This window comes from Trachemys scripta, chromosome 11, assembly GCF_013100865.1.
Source record: "Trachemys scripta elegans isolate TJP31775 chromosome 11, CAS_Tse_1.0, whole genome shotgun sequence".
Classification (NCBI taxonomy): domain Eukaryota; kingdom Metazoa; phylum Chordata; order Testudines; family Emydidae; genus Trachemys; species Trachemys scripta.
In genome coordinates this window covers 3,589,469-3,610,044 of record NC_048308.1, presented here as the reverse complement: position 1 = coordinate 3,610,044, position 20,576 = coordinate 3,589,469, and the positions used below count along the sequence as shown (strand labels likewise).

Genomic DNA, 20,576 nt, shown 5'->3' with positions numbered 1-20,576 from the left:
TTCAGAGCTTGGACCCTATTCAACAGGGTAGCAGGGGTTGAGAACACTACACTACAGAAGCAATTATCTCTGGAGACAGCAGGATAGCCTTGTGATGGTAATGATGGAGAGAAATGCACTCAACCTTCCTTGGCCCAGAGAAGGCACATGAGTTTGTTTTAACTGCAAATATTTCTGTCACTTTGCATCTCCATCAGGCTCTAGCTCCTACCAGAAATCAGACATATTATTTAGTGCAATACCATTACATTTAAAAACATGTTTAAGGTGACGACACTCATTACAATGCATTAAATACTGAAAATTACAATGTTTAAAATCAGGCTGCAACAGACAGTTTCTTCCTCCCCCTTTGGTTTAGGGCATACAATTTCTGTGGTTGTCAGTTCATTAGCAGGAGAGTTTGCAAGGCAGTCTAGAGCTTATTAATCAATTGCTTCATTATACATACCAACTTAGGTTGAAATGATTTCTAAACACTGAGTAGAGAGAATACTAGCAGTACATCAAGGCTCCATAGGCCTTGCCAATTCAGTCTCTGTTCCAAAGAAATATCTGAAAGATATTGCCAAATGGATGACCTATATCAGGGGTCGGCAACCTTTCAGAAGTGGTGTGCCGAGTCTTCATTTATTCACTCCAATTTAAGGTTTCGCGTGCCAGTAATACATTTTAACGTTTTTAGAAGGTCTCTTTCTATAAGTCTATAATATATAACTAAACTATTGTTGTATGTAAAGTAAATAAGGTTTTTAAAATGTTTAAGAAGTGTCATTTAAAATTAAATTAAAATGCACAGCCCCCCGGACCGGTGGCCAGGACCCGGGCAGTGTGAGTGCCACTGAAAATCAGCTCATGCACTGCCTTTGGTACGCGTACCATAGGTTGCCTGCCCCTGACCTATATAGTCCTCCGCCCAACAGCACGACTGCCTAACAGGAGGCTCGCTTCTTCACATCTGCACTTGCTGAAGAATATGTTCAGCAACAGTGAAACAAGTTAATAAAATTTGTGTCGTTTTTCACTATAACCTTTCCACAGAAAGCCAGGTCTCTATCTTGGTACAAGTGTTTCTCAATTGTACAATTGGGTCTGCTTATTTACCAGCTATAACTTTACAACAGCAACACCGTTGGGGTTCTCCATTGTTCAAAGTACAGTAGGACACAACTGCTCACTGGTCTGAATTATTCTGATTATATTTTACTGACCTGTGTCCTTTATGCTAGCTGCTTTAAGTGTGGCACTACTGTTTATAAAGCCCTTAATGATGTTGCCCTTGGCAACATGTTCCTTTAGGTCTGTACTGTTGGTTCTCTGTGCTAACATGCCATGTGTTTTGTAAGGAATTCCCTCATGGTTGATATCACCTGCCAACTGTGCTTTTGCTAAGATAGACTTTATAATGTGGAAACATAAATCAGTCTCATTTTAATCTATCCCTACTTCTGAAAGTCATTTAATGTTTCCTCCTCGCCCTGCCAAAAAAGGTGTTTTACAATAGATGGCCCTATATGAGAAGATTATTCACCTTGTGCAGTAAATGAGGTTCTTTGAGATGTGTGTCCCTGTGGGTGCTCCACTTCAGGTGAACGTAGAGCAGTGCCCTCATGAGGATGGAAGGGACTTCAGAGTGGAGTTCGTTGCTTAGGCTAGTACAGTGAGACCTAGTTGTGTGTCCAAGCTTGAACCGAGAGTAATTGCATAGTGGTTCGTGAATGTGTGTTCAGAGGCCCCGGTGGCCATCCTGCAGATGTCTAGAATGGGAACATTGTGTAGGAATGCTATGGAGACAGCTAAAGCTCTTGTCGAGTGGGTTCTGATGCCTGGAGGGGCTTCAGTGTTGTGTGATGAATAGCATGTAAGCATACAGCTGGATATCCATTTGGATAATCTTTGCGTCGATATGGCAGAGCCCTTTGATCATTCTGTTGACACAAAAAGTCGAGGTGATTTACAGAAGGGCTTCGTTTTGTCTAGATAAAAAGCTAAGGCATGGCACATATCCAATGTGTGCAGGGCCACCTCTTGAGCATTAGTGTGTGATTTTGGATGGAATGCAGGTAAGTGAATTGGCTGGTTGAGGTGGAATGAAGACTATATCTTGGGCATAAACTTAGAACACACCCTAAGTGTCACTTTATCCTTGAAGAATATTGTGTTTGAGGAGTGAGCCGTGACAGCCCCCATCTCATTGACTCTTCGCGCAGATGTAATGGCGACCAGGAATGCCACTTTCATAGATAAGTGAAGTAATGAGCATTTGACTATGGGTTTGAAAGGGGCTCTGGTTAGACTTCTAAGAACCGATTTAAGTCCCAAGCAGACTTGGGTTCTCGGATGTCTGGGTACATATTCTGTATGCCCGTTAGGAATCGCTTAGTAATCGGGTGGGCGAATACCCGACATCCCGTCTACCTGTTGATGGAAGGCCATGATGGCCACAGGATGAACTCTACATGTGAGCTCATAGCAAGCCCTGAGTTCTTTAGGGATAATAATCAATCCATGATTAGTGGAAATGATGCCCGGTTTGCAGCTATTTGTTAGTTTTGGCACCATAGGAAGAATCTTTTCCATTTCTGGAGGTAGGTAGTACACATGTGTTTCTTGCGGTTTATTAACACTTGTTTTATGTGTTTTGAGCAGTTTAGTTCGTTGGGGCAGAGCCATGAAGGAGCCATGCCTTCAGGTGAAATTTGTCCAGGTCCAGATGGAGGATTTGGCTATTGTTCTGAGAAAGAAGATTGCGCAGTCGAGGGAGAGTGAATGGTGTGCAAATCGCCATCCGTGTCAGGTAAGGGAGCCATGTCTGTCTGGGCCATGTCGGTACTATGAGTATTATTTTGGCCCTGTCGCTTCGTATTTTGTGCATCACTCTGGAGATTAGAGATATCGGTGGGAATGCGTATAGCAGAGGAGCATTCCATTTGATGAGGAAAGCGTCCCCCAGGGATTATGCTCAGAGTCCTGCTCGTGAGCAAAAACTTTGTGCATTCCTTTTTTACTGATGTCGCGAGCAGATCTATGTGTGGTGATCCCCACATGTGAAATACGTGTTGTGTTATTTTGTCATTCAGTTCCCATTAGTGCGCTTGGAAAAACTGTCTGCTGAAAGTGTCTGCCATCGTGTTCAGTCGGCCTTGGTGGGTATGCTACTATAACAAAGATGTAGTGTTTTATGTACCAATTCCATAGTTTTAAGGCCTCCGTGCATAAGGAGTAGGAACATGCCCCACCCTGACAGTTTATATAGAGCATACATACGATGTTGTCCATCAGGATGCTTATAGTTTTTCCTTGTATAATAGGGAGGAAATATAGACATGTGTTGCGGACTGCGTGTAATTTGAACAGGTTGATATGTAAGTGTGTTTCTGTAGGGGACCACATGCCTTGGGTTGTATGTTGGTTTAGGTGAGCTCCCCATCCGATCAGTGAGGCATCTGTTGTCATTTGTATGGATAGCAGATCCTGTTGAAACAGGATGCCTGAGCAAACGTTTATTGGGTTTGTTCACCATCGTAGTGAATGTAGGACCTCTAGGGTCGGCATGAGTCCTTTGTGTAGGCTGTGCTTTCGTGGAATATATACCGAATTCAGCCATCCTTGAAGGCAGCACAGGTGTAGACTGGCGTGTTTTACAACAAAAGGGATGGCCGCCATATGTCCCCAGACTTGTAAGCAGGTACATGCAGACATCCACGGGCAGCCTGAGGCCACCAATATAAGGGAGGTCAGTGCTGTGAATCGGGGCATCGGGAGCGATGCTTTGGCCTCCACTGAGTCCAGGTGTGGTCCTATAAAGTCCAGTTGTTGTACGAGAGTTAGGGTAGGTTTCTTTAGTTGATTTGTAGCCCTAGGGAGTGAAAAAGAGATTGTTTGTCAAGCGATGTGTAATGTTTCCGTCCTGGTAGGGCCTTTTAGTAGACAATTGTCTAAGTATGGGAATATCAGTATTCCCAGTCTATGCAAATGAGCAGCTACCACCACTAGGGTTTTGGTAAAGACTTGTGGGGCTGTTGACAGTCCGAATGGTAGTACTCTGTTTCGGAAGTGATCTTGTCCCAATGTGAACTGTAGGAATTGTCTGTGAGCAGGATGGATGGTAATCTGAAAATAAGCATCTTGTAGGTCAAAGGCTGAGAACCAGTCCCCCTTTTCCAGCGCTGGGATGATCGAGTTCAGTGTGATCATTTTGAACTGTGGGTGCAGACAAATTTGTTGAGTTGTCTGAGATCTAGTATGGGTCTCCAACCTCCGTTTTTCTTTTGAGTCAGGAAATAATGGAAATAAAACCCCTTCCCTCTGTGTTGTGTTGGAACTTGTTCCACGATCCCTAATTGTAGAACGTGATATACTTCTTGTCTCAATAGGTGCTCATGAGAAGGGTCCCTGAAGAGGGACCAGGAAGGGGGGTGGGTAGGTGGGATGGAGGTAAAGGGGATGGTATAATCTGTTTGGATGAGCTCCAAAACCTAGCAGTCCATGGTGATAGTGGTCCACATATGGTAAAATGGTCAGAGTCGATGACCAAAAATTCGGGTTGCTTGTTCTAGTGGTGCTGGTGCTCGGCAGAGGTCTGTCAGACCCTCGACCAACGCTTCAAAATTGCGTCTTATTTGATGGTGCTTGGGACATCGCAACCTGAGACTGGGTAGGTGATGTCTCTGTGGTCTGTGCCTTTGTCTTCGTCGAAAGGTCTCTATTGTCGCTGTACAGTTGTGTCTCTATTGCTATGACAAGGTTGGTATCTCCGACATTTTCATGGGCAGATGTCTCCCTGTTCCTCGACTTTCTAGAGGAGAGGGTACTCGCTCTGTCCAGGGAGGCGGTTTCTGGTGAATCACTCGATGGGATTGTTCCCGAAACAGATGATGGTGTTAAAATGATTCTTATGGAGAAATCCCTAAGTCAGAAATCCTGTTCCTCGCTTTGGCTTAAAGGTTGCTGCAATGAGAGCATTTTTGAGGAATGTGCTCCTCCTGTAAGCAGTGGACATACTGAGTGTCCATCAGAGACAGGCATCGCGTCCTTACAAAGTGCATCTTTTAAACCCAGGAGAGCCTGGCATTTTCAGAGTCCAACTTAAGTCGTGGGACAAATAAATGAAACAGGGGAAAGGGTGAACTCCCGAGTGGGTTTTGTTTTTTTTAAAAGGGAAAGTCTAAATGGTTAAAACAGAAACCCAAGACTAACAATGAACTAACTAACTACTGAGGACTAAACTTTAATAACTATTTCTAATTCTTTTCTATGTAATTTTGTAACACTGCCGTTGGAGCTCTGTTTGCAGCTGAGGACGGTTGAGAAGGAATGAGGGGGGTTGGGACGCGCGAGCACTAAATGAAGTGCCAATGGCACCGTGAAACAGTTACTGTGCACGGGCGTCCCGACCAGGCACTACCACCAAAAATCTCCGATCTGTGGCGCTGGGATGCACCAGCACCTGAAATGGAGCACCCACAGGGACAGCACTCAAAGAAGAATTATTCTCATTCTTGAAAGACAGTGATATTTCATTGTGTGTTCTGTGTCCCAAGCATTTTGATCGGGAATGGCACACTATATAAATGAAATTATTAATTTATGAGACCTTTTGAGTATCAAGCATCCAGAGTACAATGCAGTTGCAAATTGCTCAGTGTCATTTCACTCAAAGAGCTCTTCAAATCACAATGCTCCCTTAGCTGTACTGCTCTGAATGCTGCAGTTTCTTTTTTTAAATAAAAGCTTCAGTATAAAATATGTTGGTGCTTATATTTTGCTTGATAGCTAAGTAAACTCAACATGTAATCCACCCAGTTAACATATGGTAGAGACCTTTAGTATATAAGGGAGCAGAAGGAAGAAACAAAACTAAAACAAATTAGACTCTTCCCCTCTCAACATGGTAGTATTCATGATATGGTTTGGGCAAATGCTACTTAGGTAACTTTCATTAATCACTGAACTGAATTAATTGTGACATTTTCCTATGTTAGTGCCCCTCTAGTATTTACAAGTATGCCCTATAGGCTTAACTTCATGTGAGCTTGGTCCAAAGTCTTCTCTTGTGGTCCTAAGTCAGTCAGCACAGTTGCCGATAAACAAAGACGCATCTGTTTAGTGTTAACTGATCTTCCCACCCCCAAAATATATTCTTTGTTGCCTACACAGCTTGTTTTCACCTTGGGCAACCAAAAAACACATAATGAGAGCGCTCACGCTTAAAATAATGAACATTTAAATTTTGCTGTGAAACCATCTCCTCTGGGGTAGTGTGTAGCTTTCTTTCATTAGAATAGCTCTTTGACATACCAGATATCTGCTTTTCTCCCATACCCTTCTCCACTGATAACTTCGGGACTCATCCAGTATGGAGTCCCCATGACAGATTTCATTCCCGTGCCAGAGAGACAGATAGTCTGAAGTCGCTTGCTGGCACCGAAATCACCTAGCTTCACATTGCCTGCTGAATCCCGCAGAATATTTGCTCCTGGAAGAAAAAAGAAAAATCTCTGCTTTATATTCAGTAAAAGCCCATCAAACTGCATGAGCGTGAATGGCATCAACACACACTTCATTTAACTGATGCATTATAATAACGACCCAGCATATTACATGGCACAGAACTTGCCCCTGGCCTCAGAACTGTTCTCTAGAATCTGAGCTTTCATTTTAAAAAATATTTCTAGCCCTTATGGTTGCAGGCAAAAACCCCTCAGAAATGTGAACCAAGTGTAACTGATGCGGTGTCATCTACCTGCATCTGCAGAGAGTCTGAATAATATAGTCCTGAGGCATCACCTGCCCTATTTGTCTCACTCAAACAGCTTGCATCTAAGGACCAGGAGGAGATGAAGTGTAGTTTGGTAAGCTAGGAAGCAAGAGACTAGGACAATTAGGAGGGAAACCGCTAAAGCTAGCTGCTTCCAACTTTCCTGACTCTTATGAGGAGAAGGAGGATCTGAGCTGAGTTCTCTGGGCAACATCCTGGGATCTGTTTCAGAATGGTAGCCGTGTTAGTCTGTATCAGCAAAACAACAAGGAGTCCTTGTGGCACCTTAGAGACTAACAAATTTATTTGTGCATAAGCTTTCGTGGGCTAAAACCCACAGTGCCACAAGGACTCCTCGTTGTTTATCCTGGGATCTGAGGCCCAGGTAGTGGAACTGGGCCACCCGGAGAACATAATCAAATCCCACCACTGATGATCATGAACAAATTTTACATTAATGAATATTTTCCACTCTGAGCCATAGCTGTGTGTGTACTGGCAGTAGTGATGGGGATGGGGACAAGAGACTATTTCATGGCCTTAGAATAAAGTGATGTTGCTGCAGAGTTAAGAGTTCTTGCTGTGGAATATATGGAGCTTGATTCTAATCTTAGATGAAGTCACATTTGAATTAATTTAATGTACAAAAAGCAAGTCAAAATTCAGAGGGCAGAATATCAGGGGCACCTCTGTCATCTGAGAGTTTGCAGGTTGTCTCCATATCCTTCAAAAATTGACCAATTTGAAAAAAAAAAAAAAGACTGGATTAACTCAGTGCTTCTCAATCTTTTCCATTATCAGAGTGCTCTAGGGGTCTTCACTCCTCTAACCAGGACTACCTATCCCCCCCATTTAGCAATATAAAAATGGCAGGGGGGCCACAACTCCCTGACACTGATTTGCAACCCCTGAGAATTATGGAGGTCCTTTCTATGGACTTTCTGAGAAAGTTATTGACTTGCCAAATCTATCTTACATTAAGAATGAATAAAAGGGAACTGGGTGGGTAAGAAAGAAGTGAAGTAAGGAAGGAAAGTGCCTAGAGCACTCAGAAAATCTGCATCTTCATATCATGTTCAAACTAAATGACATACTTTTATGTTTACAAATTTATTTAACTTGGTATAAGCATGATAGATTAAATCTTGTCACCTTGAAATTTACTTTAAAATTATATTGACACAAACAGGAAAATAATGTAGCAATTTTCGCTGCTATGATATTGTTATGTCCACCAGATTTAATCACGCTCGCTAAGGGTTTCAACATTGTGTTCTCTGGATTGTTGCTCATAAACATCATTTTGAAAAGTCCTGCTATTAAAACAGTCATATATATCCCTATTAGTATCCTATTACTCACTAAAACATTTTTTTCTTAGTTTGCAACATTGGCAATTTTCAGATTTGAAAAACATTACAAAGACTGGACTAGTGAAGTAAATCCTGATGGAACTACTTGAAGTTAAGCCAATATTCTGGCATCACAAACTTAGCAGTGACACTTTAATTTTATTGCAATAATTTCCCTTTGGTTTATGAAGCGTCAAATGTTTCAAGTCATGTTGCTTATTTGGATTAGAGAAAGAAGAACTCACTCACATCTCTTCTTTAATTACCTTTAATATCTCTATGTACAATCATATTACTGTGCAAATAGTAAACTCCCTCCAAAATCTGCCGTGTGTATTTTCGGGTCACATTCTCTGTGAGTGCTCCATATGCTTTTAACTGGTCCTTAATGGAACCCTGTGGCCAAAAAGAAAAAGTATTAATAATTACAGCACTTTTAAGAATGATAAATTATTCTATCTTTAACCATTATTAAAAAATAACTGGATTGTATGAAGTTTGTACCAGAAAATTTAGAGATGCAAGGCTCTATAACTTCTCCGGATCAGCTTAATTCACATAAGCAGTTATATCTCCAGCTAAACTAAATGATTCAGCCTTTAACAGGAGCATAACGATACACAGAAATGTTATCAGACAATGAATTTTTAAAATACCAAATAGTGTAAATGCCGCTGAGCTACTGTACAGGCAATACAGTAGAGTATTTTCATTCTAAGCAGGATTTTTTAAGAGATTTACTAGTTACATGATGCTGTTTTTGGCACTGTACATGACACAGCCATTGACTGTACCCCAATCCATCTTACACTCGGAGCGACAACAAACAGAGAAAAAACGCACTGGACAACCCAGAACATGACATTTAAAAAAATGTTATTTGATAAGTTTTAGGTCTCAATAAAACAACAGGCAGAAACTTGGCATAAAAAAGTCTCAGTCTGTATTAAGATATTTAGAAAAACATCAGTTGTAATTTGGGTTGGCCATTTTAAATTACACACATTTAATGGGTTAAAAAGGAACAGTATCAAGACAAAAACCTAAAACTATACATGTCTTTAAAACTGAATACTTTGAAACTCTGTCCTCCAGATCTCAGAAAATCTAAGAAGTCTCTAAAATGAGATCCTCGTCTCATCTAAAATCCTAATTTTTCTTCTGTGCAGCCTTACAACAACAAACTAGAATGCAGCAATTATTTATGAACATTTAGGGATACATGAAACAACCGCATCTTACTATTCTCACGTCTGCTTGTTCTATTTTGTGAATAAGTGAAAATCTGCAGTTTTCAGAAAGCAAAATATTTCCATAAAGGAGTAGGCAGATAGGAGGGACAGTACAACACACACCTCTGTGCCAACAAAAAGACAGCTGCAAGATCTAATTTTCAACTTATCGCTGGCTATTATTAACTAGTTTTTGCCCTCATAACATCTTTGACTGGCTGACGCAGTTACCTGGTAATAGTGCCCAATGCACTAAGAGAGAGATCTAAACCTTAGAACTCAAGCTTGATCTGTCTCTCCCCAAGTCAACAGGAGTTCTACCAGGAACGCTGCCAGCTTTTTTGCCGCCCTAGGCGGCGGAAGGTCCTGCCCCCGAACTACTGCCCTCGACTGAGTCGGCGGAAGGTCCCGCCCTCGAAATACTGCCGATGACTGGGGCGACCAAAGAGCTGGCCGCCACGGTTGCCACCCCCCAAATGTTAGTGCCCTAGGCGACCGCCTAGGTCGCCTAATGGGTTGTGCCGGCCCTGAGTCCTATGTATGGCTACTGTGATACTCCCTTCGTAGGCTTGCTAACTGGTTCAAGAGGCAGCTGTATATATCCCTCATCTGTTAGAAGCATCTCTAGAACACGGTCAAGCTGGAGGTGGATGCAAACTGAAACAGGAATGTTAAACTTGAGATACATGATTAAAAGTTGTTAAAAAAAGCTCACAAAACTGTTTTTAAAAAGACATTTGTTGCAAAAAGTAGTCAGCCAGAAGCACGCAAATATTGTACTCTAAATTATTCTAATTCTGAATTAATAAGCAATTATTTACAGTAGGCAAAAGTCAAATAATGTTATAATGCAGTTGTCTGTCTTTGGTTAATAATTTATTATCAGACATTTCCTTAACATCTGTTTGTGCTCCTGCAAATCTTATCCATTTAGATCACTGGTTCTCAAACTTTTGTATTGGTGATCCCTTTCACACAGCAAGCCTCTGAGCGCGACCCACCTTATAAATTAAAACATATTAAACACTATTATAAATGCTGAAGGTGGAGCGGGGTTTGAGGATGGAGGCTGAGAGCTCGCAACCCCCCTTCTGCCTGTAATAGCCTTGTGACCCCCTGAGGGGTCATGACCCTCAGTTTGAGAACCCCAATTTAGACGCTCGGCACACATTCTTTAGAAATGATTGCCTGCAATGAGCTCTCTTGCTTACCCCTGGCATGTATTCCATGAATATAGAGAGTGTTCTTTCAGAGGGATCCCTCAAGCAGCCATAATACTGAACAATTCTTTCATGCAGCAGGTTTTTCAACAGCTGAATCTCACATTCAAGTGCATTTACCTCCTGAAAAGAAAATATTCAGTAAAGCTTACTATAGTTAAGAGACAAATCATCTCACACAACTTTTAGATTTCTGTTAACAAGACTGACTTTATGGAGAAGCTTTTGGGGAATCTAAATTAAGTAGAGGGTTTACTCTGCAGTTTGTGCAAAGTTAACACATTTTCTTGTTAGAAAACATCAGCACTAGAATGAGGGAGAGCAGAGCTACAGCATAATCTAAGAAATGTGTGACTTCTACATATTCTTTAGGGATATTTTCCAGTTATTTCAGTTTCTTTTGATTTCAAGAATCAATCTCACATACTCAGAAACAAGAACCTGCCAGGTACTTTATTTTAAAATGCCGATGAATTCAAGAGCTGTACTGTAATATTATGTTACAAATTTTCAGTTGGATGAAAAATTCTCAAATTAAGTCTTCCTTCAGGTATCACTGGAATTAGTTCTTAAAAGCTTATCTCAAGTTATGCCAAATAAGCAACACATTTATCAATCTAAACTATAGTTCACAATTAATTACATATTTTAGGTTTTTTCCTCCCAGATCTATTTTATTTTATTATTTATTTTTATAGCATGGAAGCGGTTAAGGGTGGAAAAGCCATTTATTCCCTGTTATAAATTTCCCTATACAAGTTAATTAAAAATAGCTATGATTTAGAATGTTAAGCATTCCAGAGATTCCATGTGGAAGCCCTTCATCAAAACTTGGTACTTATCCATCACAGAACACTTGTGGTACTCCAAAATTAGAGGGAGAAAATTTTCTTGATGTTGCCATGGGTGTGTTACAAGAAGTAATGGCAAGTTTGGGTATCTTCTGAAAGGTAACTACTGCAAAAATGGCATCATGTGGTTCTATGTTTACCGCCTCTATGATTTCCAAAGCAATTTGGTTATTTTTAAAGCAATCAGCACTAAAAACTACAGCTGCAAGTCAATCTTTGTTCTGTCTAGCTCCTATGCCATCAGCAGTAATAGAGTCTACAGCTGGAAGTCAGCCAGTCAATTCTGCAGATGACGCAGAAGCCGCAATGGAATCCAGCCCACTCTCCCCACAACTGGACTGACTATGGAATCCTAATGAATGAAAAGAAGAATTTATTTCTGTCAGTAAAACTGGCAGCTACAACTTGGAATACAAACAAGATCCGGGCAGTAACATGGTGCCATTTTTACATTGTCTCTTTTCTGACTAACTGTTTTTAAAGAAGGACAAGTTCAGATTAGACATATGAAAATACTCAACAAAAGCACTAAAACAATGCTCTTGGGAGAGCAATATAGGGGATCAATTATAAAACGTTCATTGGCATTGGACTTTACCTATAATGTCAATTTGTACGTAACTGCAGTCATATCCATGAAACAGTGTTCTTTATCATAACATTCTCTATTGGTTTCATTATAAAACAAAACTAATGTATGCTAGGTTCCTATATTTTTCACTTTACTACTTGAAGTAATATTTCTGTAGAATGTACCTTCCGTGTTAGATTACTGTTTAGCTTTATAGTTTCAGGCTGTGTTGAATTTGTTAATACATGTTAGTTTCAAAGAGATATATTTGAAGATGAAATCATGTGCTACATAATACTATAATCATTCAACAGTTATTTTCATGAAGATTTTAATGAAACAGAATGTCTTTTTATCGTACTGACTCATAGAAGTACACATCCTCAAACATTCATAAAATGAAGTGAAAGCAAAAAGCAACATCGGTTTAGACCATACAGAAAACCACTCTTACAGTGATACCTTTACAAATATTTATTTCAGGGTCTCTTACCTTGCTCGTCTCTGGACTGTCAGGGTCAAATTGAACTTGTTTAACAGCCAATTCTCTTCCGGTGTCAGCGTCATAACATAGATATACTTTGCCAAAAGCACCTTGACCCAGCAGCTTGCCAAGTCTCCAGTTAGTTGGTGCTCGTGGTGCTGAAAATATAAGTATGTTTTGTTTTTAGAATGAGTTTGTTATTCAGTTGTTCAATAAAAACTGGAACACAAAAATAAAACACTTGAAAAAAGACTTTTTTAATTTTAAATCTCCATGTAAAAAGCATGGATTTATAAAATTTCCTCTAAATAGAAAAAGTGATCCTGTCAGCTACCTAATAACCTATATTTTATCCATAAAAGTACATCCAAACACATAAGTACAAGATACACACATCTGAGGTACCTACTAAGTACCTGAAAAGGAGACTAAAATACATTTAATCATCCAAGTATTTTAAGAGTACCCTTTAAAAACAAGTCATGATCTACAGCAACTACAAAGTATACGTATCTAGTATAAACACATACACCCAACCATACTAATTAAGTCCCCCGTTTATCAAAACAAAAAAATTCGACCCATAGCAGCAAGAGTAAATAAAGTTATTTGACTGGTAAGCATCTTACTACTTCAGGTCCAGATGTATATTAACATTATTAAATGTTCAGAAAACCTGTAGTGATTAGTTGTAATATAATGTAAGTTATAATTATAATGTAATAATGTAATATTATGGGTATGCCTTTAATAACATGTATTTTAGTAATTTTGTCAATTCTGGTGTATTATATATTGAACAAGATTTTTTTAAAATTTTCCTTTGAAGACCGTAATGTGCCTTTTTAACTTACAGCGGCTAGGTGGGCTGATGTCCATTACTGACAGGGTAGGATTGTCTATGTCACTTCCCCTTCTTCTCATTCTGGTCTCCTCATACTCTGGAGTAAAGGTGCTACTCCCACTGCTTGTACTCAGGGAGTGATCGGTGGGGCTGAAACTGACTGGAGACCGGAAGCTGTTCCCCTGGGTCCTTCTGGCCCTTGGAAAAGTTTTACGACCTGTAATGATGCACAAAGACTACCTATAATACTGTACCATGAAGAATAAGTACTAAACAATAGGTGTATGCATACTTCATGAAGTGTGCACTGAAAACGTAACAGTTCAAACCTTTCATAGAATATGATGGAATGATAATGAAAGTTACTGGTTCAGCCTGCTGAGAGGGAAAGCGTGCAAAATGCCTACCTGTAGATATCAGACTTAAACTAGCTTAATGACTTAGTCCAAGACTGACTAGCTGGGAGCAGTGCATAAGTACGTCTAAAATTCCTGCAAATAGTTTCATAATTAAGTGACTCTTTCTTCTGATGGTTTGAAGAAAATTGAAACAAGTTCCAAAGGGAACAATACTTCTATCTTCACTGCTATGAGAGGCTATATGTATTCCTGAAAAACAAACCAAAGATACACTAGAGTTCTAATAGTCCATCTAGTGAGGTATCCTCACACAGAGGGTGTTTAAGTTCAGATGAAGATGAAAGACAGTCCATAATGGACACTATGGGAATTACCTGCCTGTAGAAGTTTCTTCCTAGCTCCCATCAGTTAGTGGTTGACATACCCTGAAGCATGGATTCCTCCCCCTCCTTTTTGTCTATCTAATGCAACTCATTATCCAAATGTCTTATCTTGTTTTGAAATACAATACCTTCCAGCAATTAGTTCCACAGGTTAATTATGCATTAGGTAAACAAGTATTTTTGAGTTTTAAATTTATTGCTTTTCAATTTCATGACATATTCTTCTCCTCTTTTATTATGAGAATCAGTAAACAGGAGCGACAACTTAGCTACTCTATGCCATTCCAGATTGAATAAGAGTGAAGTTTATTCTGGGTAGTAAACAATCACAATTACTCATGGCATTCATTATATGTTCTGTATAGTTTGTGCATAGGCTTTTGGCAGAGAAGGTTTCCATGTACAGCTGCTCCCATGATTCTCTAATGCTCTAATCTACATCTTCACAGGAGCTGTTGTAGTCAGCATCTTTGAAAATCAGGCTACTTTAATTTAGGTACCTAAACTCAGATTTGTGATTAACTTTAAGCGTGCTTTACTTTTATTTCAGAGAGAACACCTGTTTGCTTCTCTTTTCAACATTTTCTGATTATAACGTTAACTCTTTCAACTTAATTTTTGAAAAAAAGAATAAATATTGAAAATGTTACAGTGTCCCATGCTCACCATCATTGTAATCTTGGTGATGATATGAAATATGATACCTTCGGGGATAAGTCCCGCCTTTTCCAAATTTCTCAAATATTGGGATATCATAGTCTATGGGGAACAAAAAGAAAATATGACCATACACTGCAAACTTAAACACAAGGAAAAATTCATAAAACAAACCAAATTTTAATCGGTCTTGCAATTTTTTAAAAAAGCAACCCTACACTTAAGAGTTAAGTGGACTGTTGTATAAAGAGACTTGTAAACTGGAAGGCTATGCACATAAAGATAAGCGAATTACCATTCAGCCTACTAATCATGTTCTTTTAGTCCCTATAAATGATAAAACAGTAAAATAATAAAAAGTAAATAAATTTAATTAGATATCACATCCACTCAAACGTGCTACCATCTGTTTCTAAGCAGGCACAAAATTACAATACCATTCAAACAGAAAATGATGTCTTAATATATTTTTTTCCTTCAATTGGCAAGTAAGCTTTTTATATAAAACCCTTAGTTAGTAAACTATTTGGAGTTGCAGCATTGTTTATGTGGGAATTTTCTGCATGAAATGTTAAAAGCAATGTCCTGTTTATGCTGAATGGAAAAAAAATTCATGGCAAGAATCGGGGGGGAGGGATAGCTCAGTGGTTTGAGCATTGGCCTGCTAAACCCAGGGTTGTGAGCTCAGTCCTTGAGGGGGCCATTTAGGGATCTGGGGCAAAATCAGTACTTGGTCCTGCTAGTGAAGGCAGGGGGCTGGACTTGATGACCTTTCAAGGTCCCTTCCAGTTCTAGGAGATGGGATATCTGCATTAATAAATAAAAAAATAAATTTCTGTAAAAATATCTATAAGGCATCTACAGACTTCATGTGTATGGAAACACTGCATCTCTATTCATTTAACGTTCAACACATAAGAAGGGTTTGTCTAGCATCCATGGCTAAACCCCTCCTGCACTGGTGTATCTAGTTGTCTGCCACCCACTAATCCATAGGTCACTGCATAATTCCTACCATAAGCCGGGCTGGTTGCACCACCTATTATTAAGGGTTGTCCAACACTTCCCATTATAAGACCCTTGTTTTTCAGTTTCTTATACGTTGCCAAACTTTAACCATTTGGGCTGACATTTTCTATGCTGGTTGTCTGCCTCAGGCTCAATTTGTCTTGAAAATTTCTGCCAAAAGGGTTTAGATGTTTCTGAGAATGAGGCTGGGAAAATATATATTGTTTTGACCATGTTAAAAAATTCTGGTGACTTTTTCTTGGAAATGCGCTAACACCTGCATGCTTTGGAGCTGGTTTCTGAAATTTGGCAGGGGGTAGGAGTGACCTTTGTTTCAAGGATGTCTTTTTGCCATCTGGTAAAGCCACCCAAATCTGGCTAAGTTATAAGCCTTTACAAAAAATTATGGTTTTCACATACTCAGTTGAGACTTGCTAGCTAGAGCTTTGCAGCTAAAATCTCCAAAGATTCCATTCTCACTGCTCCAGCCTCTCAGCTCCTAGCACTAACCAGACTTCACATGCACCATCCTCAAAGATTGACTGAGCAGGCTCCAACCCAGAGCTACAAAGGCTCTGGAAGATTTTTCCTGTACTGGGGGCTCTAGGCTGGGTATGGAAACTGAGAGCAAGTAGCTGGTCTCTCATGTGCTCTCAACAACTCTCCTGCCAGAATTCAGGCAGCGTGGAGAAGTAGGCTGTCTCATTCGAATGCAAAAGGGACAAAAACTGGACCATGAGGGAGAGAGAGGAGTAGATTGGAATAAGTGGCCTGGTGAGACAGGGATTGGAGGTGGAGAAACTGGGATTGGGAGTTGGAGAGGAGGCAGACTAGGAATTGGGAGCTGGCACTGGGAGTTCGTGAGGGAAACGGGAGAGGAGGAGGAGCTGGTAGCCAGTTGTCTGAGTAGGGAACACTGAGATTAGACGAGGAGTTGGGGAGACTGGGACATGGAGCCAAGGAGGTGGGGGTAGGGATTGGAGGCTGAAATTGGATGAGGAGCCCAGGGAGAGAGACTGGGAACCAGAGGTGGGGCAGGAGAAAGATATAGATTGCATGAAGATCCAGGGAAGGACAATGATGGGGGCTGTCTGGCAATAAGACTGTGGACAAGGAGCTGGGACAAGAAAAGAGAAACTGGAGCGGACTGAGCAAGGAGACTGGGATCAGAAGCCAGGAGTGGGGAAGAGTCAGCACTGGGACAGGTTGGAGGGAATGGGCATAAGGGGTCAAGCTTTGAGGAAGTAGGCCAACAGAGGACACTCCCCTCCAGAGCCTGGAATGGAACCCAAGATTCTCGAGTCTCAACATTTCTGCTGTCAGCAAAAACCTGTGAACCCCACTGCCAACGTATGTGTCTCATCTTCTGTTAGTGCTGCTCCACATAGAGGATGACAACCTAATACTATCATTTAGTCTGTTAGCTCAAGTGGCAGAGATGTGATGATCTAAAGGTTCAACATGATGACACCTGATGGAATTAGTGTGTGTGTGTATAAGTGTAATTTCATAGGTTTTTTTAAAAAAAAAATCTTAAAAAAATTCAGATTGCAGAGTCAAGCATACAAGTTAGGAAATGCCAGAATTAAGGTTGCCTGTGCAATCTTAATTAAGCTCCCTTATGTGTATGCATTATGACAGTCTTTAATTAATGATCATATACTGTTTTTTCCACAGGACTCCTGCCTCATTCAGTACACCTGATAGACCTACTTTGGGGACAAATTAGGGGTGTGTAACGAAGCAGGCTGTTGGCTGTAGGACTACTGCCTCATTTGGTGCAGAAGTTGGAAGGTCTGCAGTGACTGAGGCAGGAAATAGCAGGAAGAGATACGAAGATTCTGTGGTTAAGACAGTTGAATGCTGCCCCAGAAAATTTTATTCCATCATTGTCTCTGCCACAGAGTTCCTGTCTGATGCTAACCAAGTCATTTAAACCAAGCTTTTCACAGGTGGCCACTGATTGTGCGCGTCTCATTTTCTGGGTATCTGCCTTGAGACTCTGGGGTCTAATTTGTAGAAGTTCTGAACACTCACAACTGCAATTCAAGTCAACTGGAGTTGTGCTTCAATATAAAAACTATTACATAATACTAGCTACTCTGAAAAATCAGGTCCAAGCATCTCAAATTAAGCATGCAAAATTAGAGAATACTTTTAATCTTAATCTGTGCTTCAGCTCCCCATGTATAAAATGGGGATAATACCTTGTCACCTCACAGTAGTTTTGTGAAGATAAATTAATAGATGTTTGTGAAGCACTTGAATACTATCATGATGAGTGCCAATGAAAAACCTATGACAAAATTAATAATCCTGTCTTCGCAGAAGGGTTTGAATAGTGTTGAATAGTGTGCATTAAGTAAGATTTAGGACCATATACTGAACAAAGAGGATCAAACAAAATATTGAATAGCTGCCCATTAATTGATTGATCTATTCCGTGCATTGAATGAGGCATGGGACATGTGGAAAAAAACTGAATTAAAGGGTCAGACAGGTTAAATAAATCACCCAAGGTTACACAACTATTCACTGGCAAACCGGAACTATAGTCCAGGTCTGACTCCTAGTCCTCTGCCACCTGACAAAGATGTCTCTCTTGCTTTTGGATGAGAGGCAAAAATTATCTGGTTATCCTGTGACCCAGAAATCCCTTGGTGCCAACTGGCAGACAGTGCAAAGGGTTTCACAGGGATCTCTTGGGTATTTGCATAATAGTTCACCAAAGGGTGGGATGTGAGGTCTCTATTGAGAGCCAGTAGCCACTAGTCATTACAATCAATGCAAAAATGTCTGTACTATTTGGATAATACTTAAGGAGTTATGCATCTATATTGAAAATTATGTTCTTAAGGTCTTGGAATTAAGGCAGGTCACCAGGTGGTGACACACCTCAGAAAATGTTCCTTTCAGGCAGGAGGTAACAGACACTTATCTCCCCATTTGGCCGTTTGTGTATTGTATGCCTGAGATATATGCCTATACATATACTGAGCCAGCTGTCAGTTAAGAGATTGCAAATCGACCAGAAGGAACAAACAGAAGGGGAATATTCTGTTTATGAATAAAGACAAAAGATTGGTCTGGTCTATCTTGGAAGTCCAAAGGGACACACTGATTTCTTCACCTAGGAAGCAAACTGACACACATGCTTGTCTCTTGTCTCATGAAAGGCGGGACATAGCCAGCCAGGCTGTAAAGCACTACAAAGATTCTGGGTGAGCAATACTCTACAAGACATAAGTATTTTGTTAAGTTTAGGCTCTACAATGTGTGTTATGATTTTATTTCATTTGTAATAATTTGTTTTCAATACTTCTACTTGCTACTACTTGATTCTCTATGCTTTGTTAAATAAACTTATACTTGATTTCACTATAAACAAATCTAAGTGCTATGTGTTAAGCACAGCAATGATCTGAGGTGAAACTGGTAAGCTGAGGTGTTTTGATTCTTTGGAAGCAGTGAATCTGTGAATATGGCGTGTCCAGTGGATGAGAGGATGTACTGTAGAGATGCTCCAAGGGTTGGGGTGTGCCAACCACTGACCTATAGAGGGACAGTCGGGCCTGTGAGGTCTAGAGGCGAGTGCTTGTGTGGCCATGGCTGGTAGAGTTGGGGAGCTGAGCCATGACAAACACAAACAAGGTTTCCTCACACTAAGGGAAGGTGGTAGCGAGGTGCCTCAAAACCCTGGGTAGCCCAAGGAAGCATCACATATACTAGGTACATGCATCCTGAGACATGTTACTTACAGCTGGATGTATCTGATAAGACTAAATGAGCCCAGTAGTTTTACCTACCTGAAAACTCCTGGTGGTTATCTGGATAGCTCTGTGCTCGTGGCATCCGAGATTTGGGGTAGCTATCTCTAGAAGTGTAAGACAACAGTTTAGATGCTCTGTTACTGGAGAGTCAGAGTAGTCAGGCAAGCACTTAAGTCTTACTGTTTTATAACTATTGAATTACACAGCAAAGTATGTGCTATCCCAGTCTCCTGCACTTGTAAACATGAATGGGACCAACTTTGAAACACCAAGCTTGTACATCTCAATTACAATGGATGATCTTGCTTGGGATAGGGAGGAAACGAATGGCACTGCTCATTAGTACAGTCTATTAGTGGACACAAAGCAGTGCCAATGAAGCCACACAGGAGCTCGTGCCTTGCACCTTCATGGATAAACAAAATCCAAACATCAGTTACAGGATATTAATTTATCAAGAATTTTTGTTTAAATACTTTTGCCAAAGAAATGCAGAGTCTCTTGCAACTCTCGGATTTCCTTTTTCTTCTGTGAAGCTCAAGTGATTTAATAAAAAACACTTTAAAAAGCAATTTTATTGAATAATTAAGGGTGTTTCATGTGGTCAAATAATTTCTTACCTAGAAATTTGTCTTTATGCAACTCCCAGCCACCACACAGGAATGGATGGGATTCCAGTCAGACAGAACAACCAATTGCAGTAGAGCACTTCCATAACCATACCACCCCAGCATCTTCCTTTTCCAGATAAGAATTTCTCTAGTAGGCAACAGAAGCAGAAATGGAGAGACAAGCCTAAACCCCTGTTAGGAGTCCTCGAACAAAGTAAGAGGCAAACTAAATGAGGGTCTCTGGATTGGTTGAGGCAAGTCAAAAAATTTCTATGCAAGGAATGTTTTCATAGGATACTTTCAGTCTACCAATCAAGGTTACATTGGTTTTCTTAGAAAAAAATAGGGTAAAAACTAAGGCTGTTGATTAATCGCTGTTAACTCAGGCGATTAACTCAAAAAAAATTAATTGCACTGTTAAACAACAGAATACCAATTGAAATGTATTAAATATTTTGGGTGTTTTACTACATT

General features: G+C 40.3%; 1 protein-coding gene and 1 long non-coding RNA gene across 2 annotated transcripts in view; one reads left to right on the top strand and one right to left on the bottom strand.

The window, feature by feature from the left end:
* Positions 1 to 20,576, bottom strand: part of MAP3K2 (mitogen-activated protein kinase kinase kinase 2) — a 100,260-nt gene that overhangs the window by 10,007 nt on the left and 69,677 nt on the right. The window contains exons 10-16 of the mRNA XM_034785287.1: positions 19,528 to 19,595; positions 14,723 to 14,815; positions 13,325 to 13,531; positions 12,480 to 12,628; positions 10,556 to 10,687; positions 8,379 to 8,508; positions 6,301 to 6,478 (exon numbers count right to left, since the gene is read on the bottom strand). Of these exons, the coding sequence (XP_034641178.1) occupies positions 6,301 to 6,478; positions 8,379 to 8,508; positions 10,556 to 10,687; positions 12,480 to 12,628; positions 13,325 to 13,531; positions 14,723 to 14,815; positions 19,528 to 19,595 (957 nt within the window). The remainder of the gene's footprint in view (positions 1 to 6,300; positions 6,479 to 8,378; positions 8,509 to 10,555; positions 10,688 to 12,479; positions 12,629 to 13,324; positions 13,532 to 14,722; positions 14,816 to 19,527; positions 19,596 to 20,576) is intronic.
* The window catches only part of LOC117884688, a 47,766-nt gene continuing 29,807 nt past the window's right edge, over positions 2,618 to 20,576 (top strand). Inside the window, exon 1 of the long non-coding RNA XR_004647624.1 lies at positions 2,618 to 2,797. This is a non-coding gene — a long non-coding RNA (uncharacterized LOC117884688). The remainder of the gene's footprint in view (positions 2,798 to 20,576) is intronic.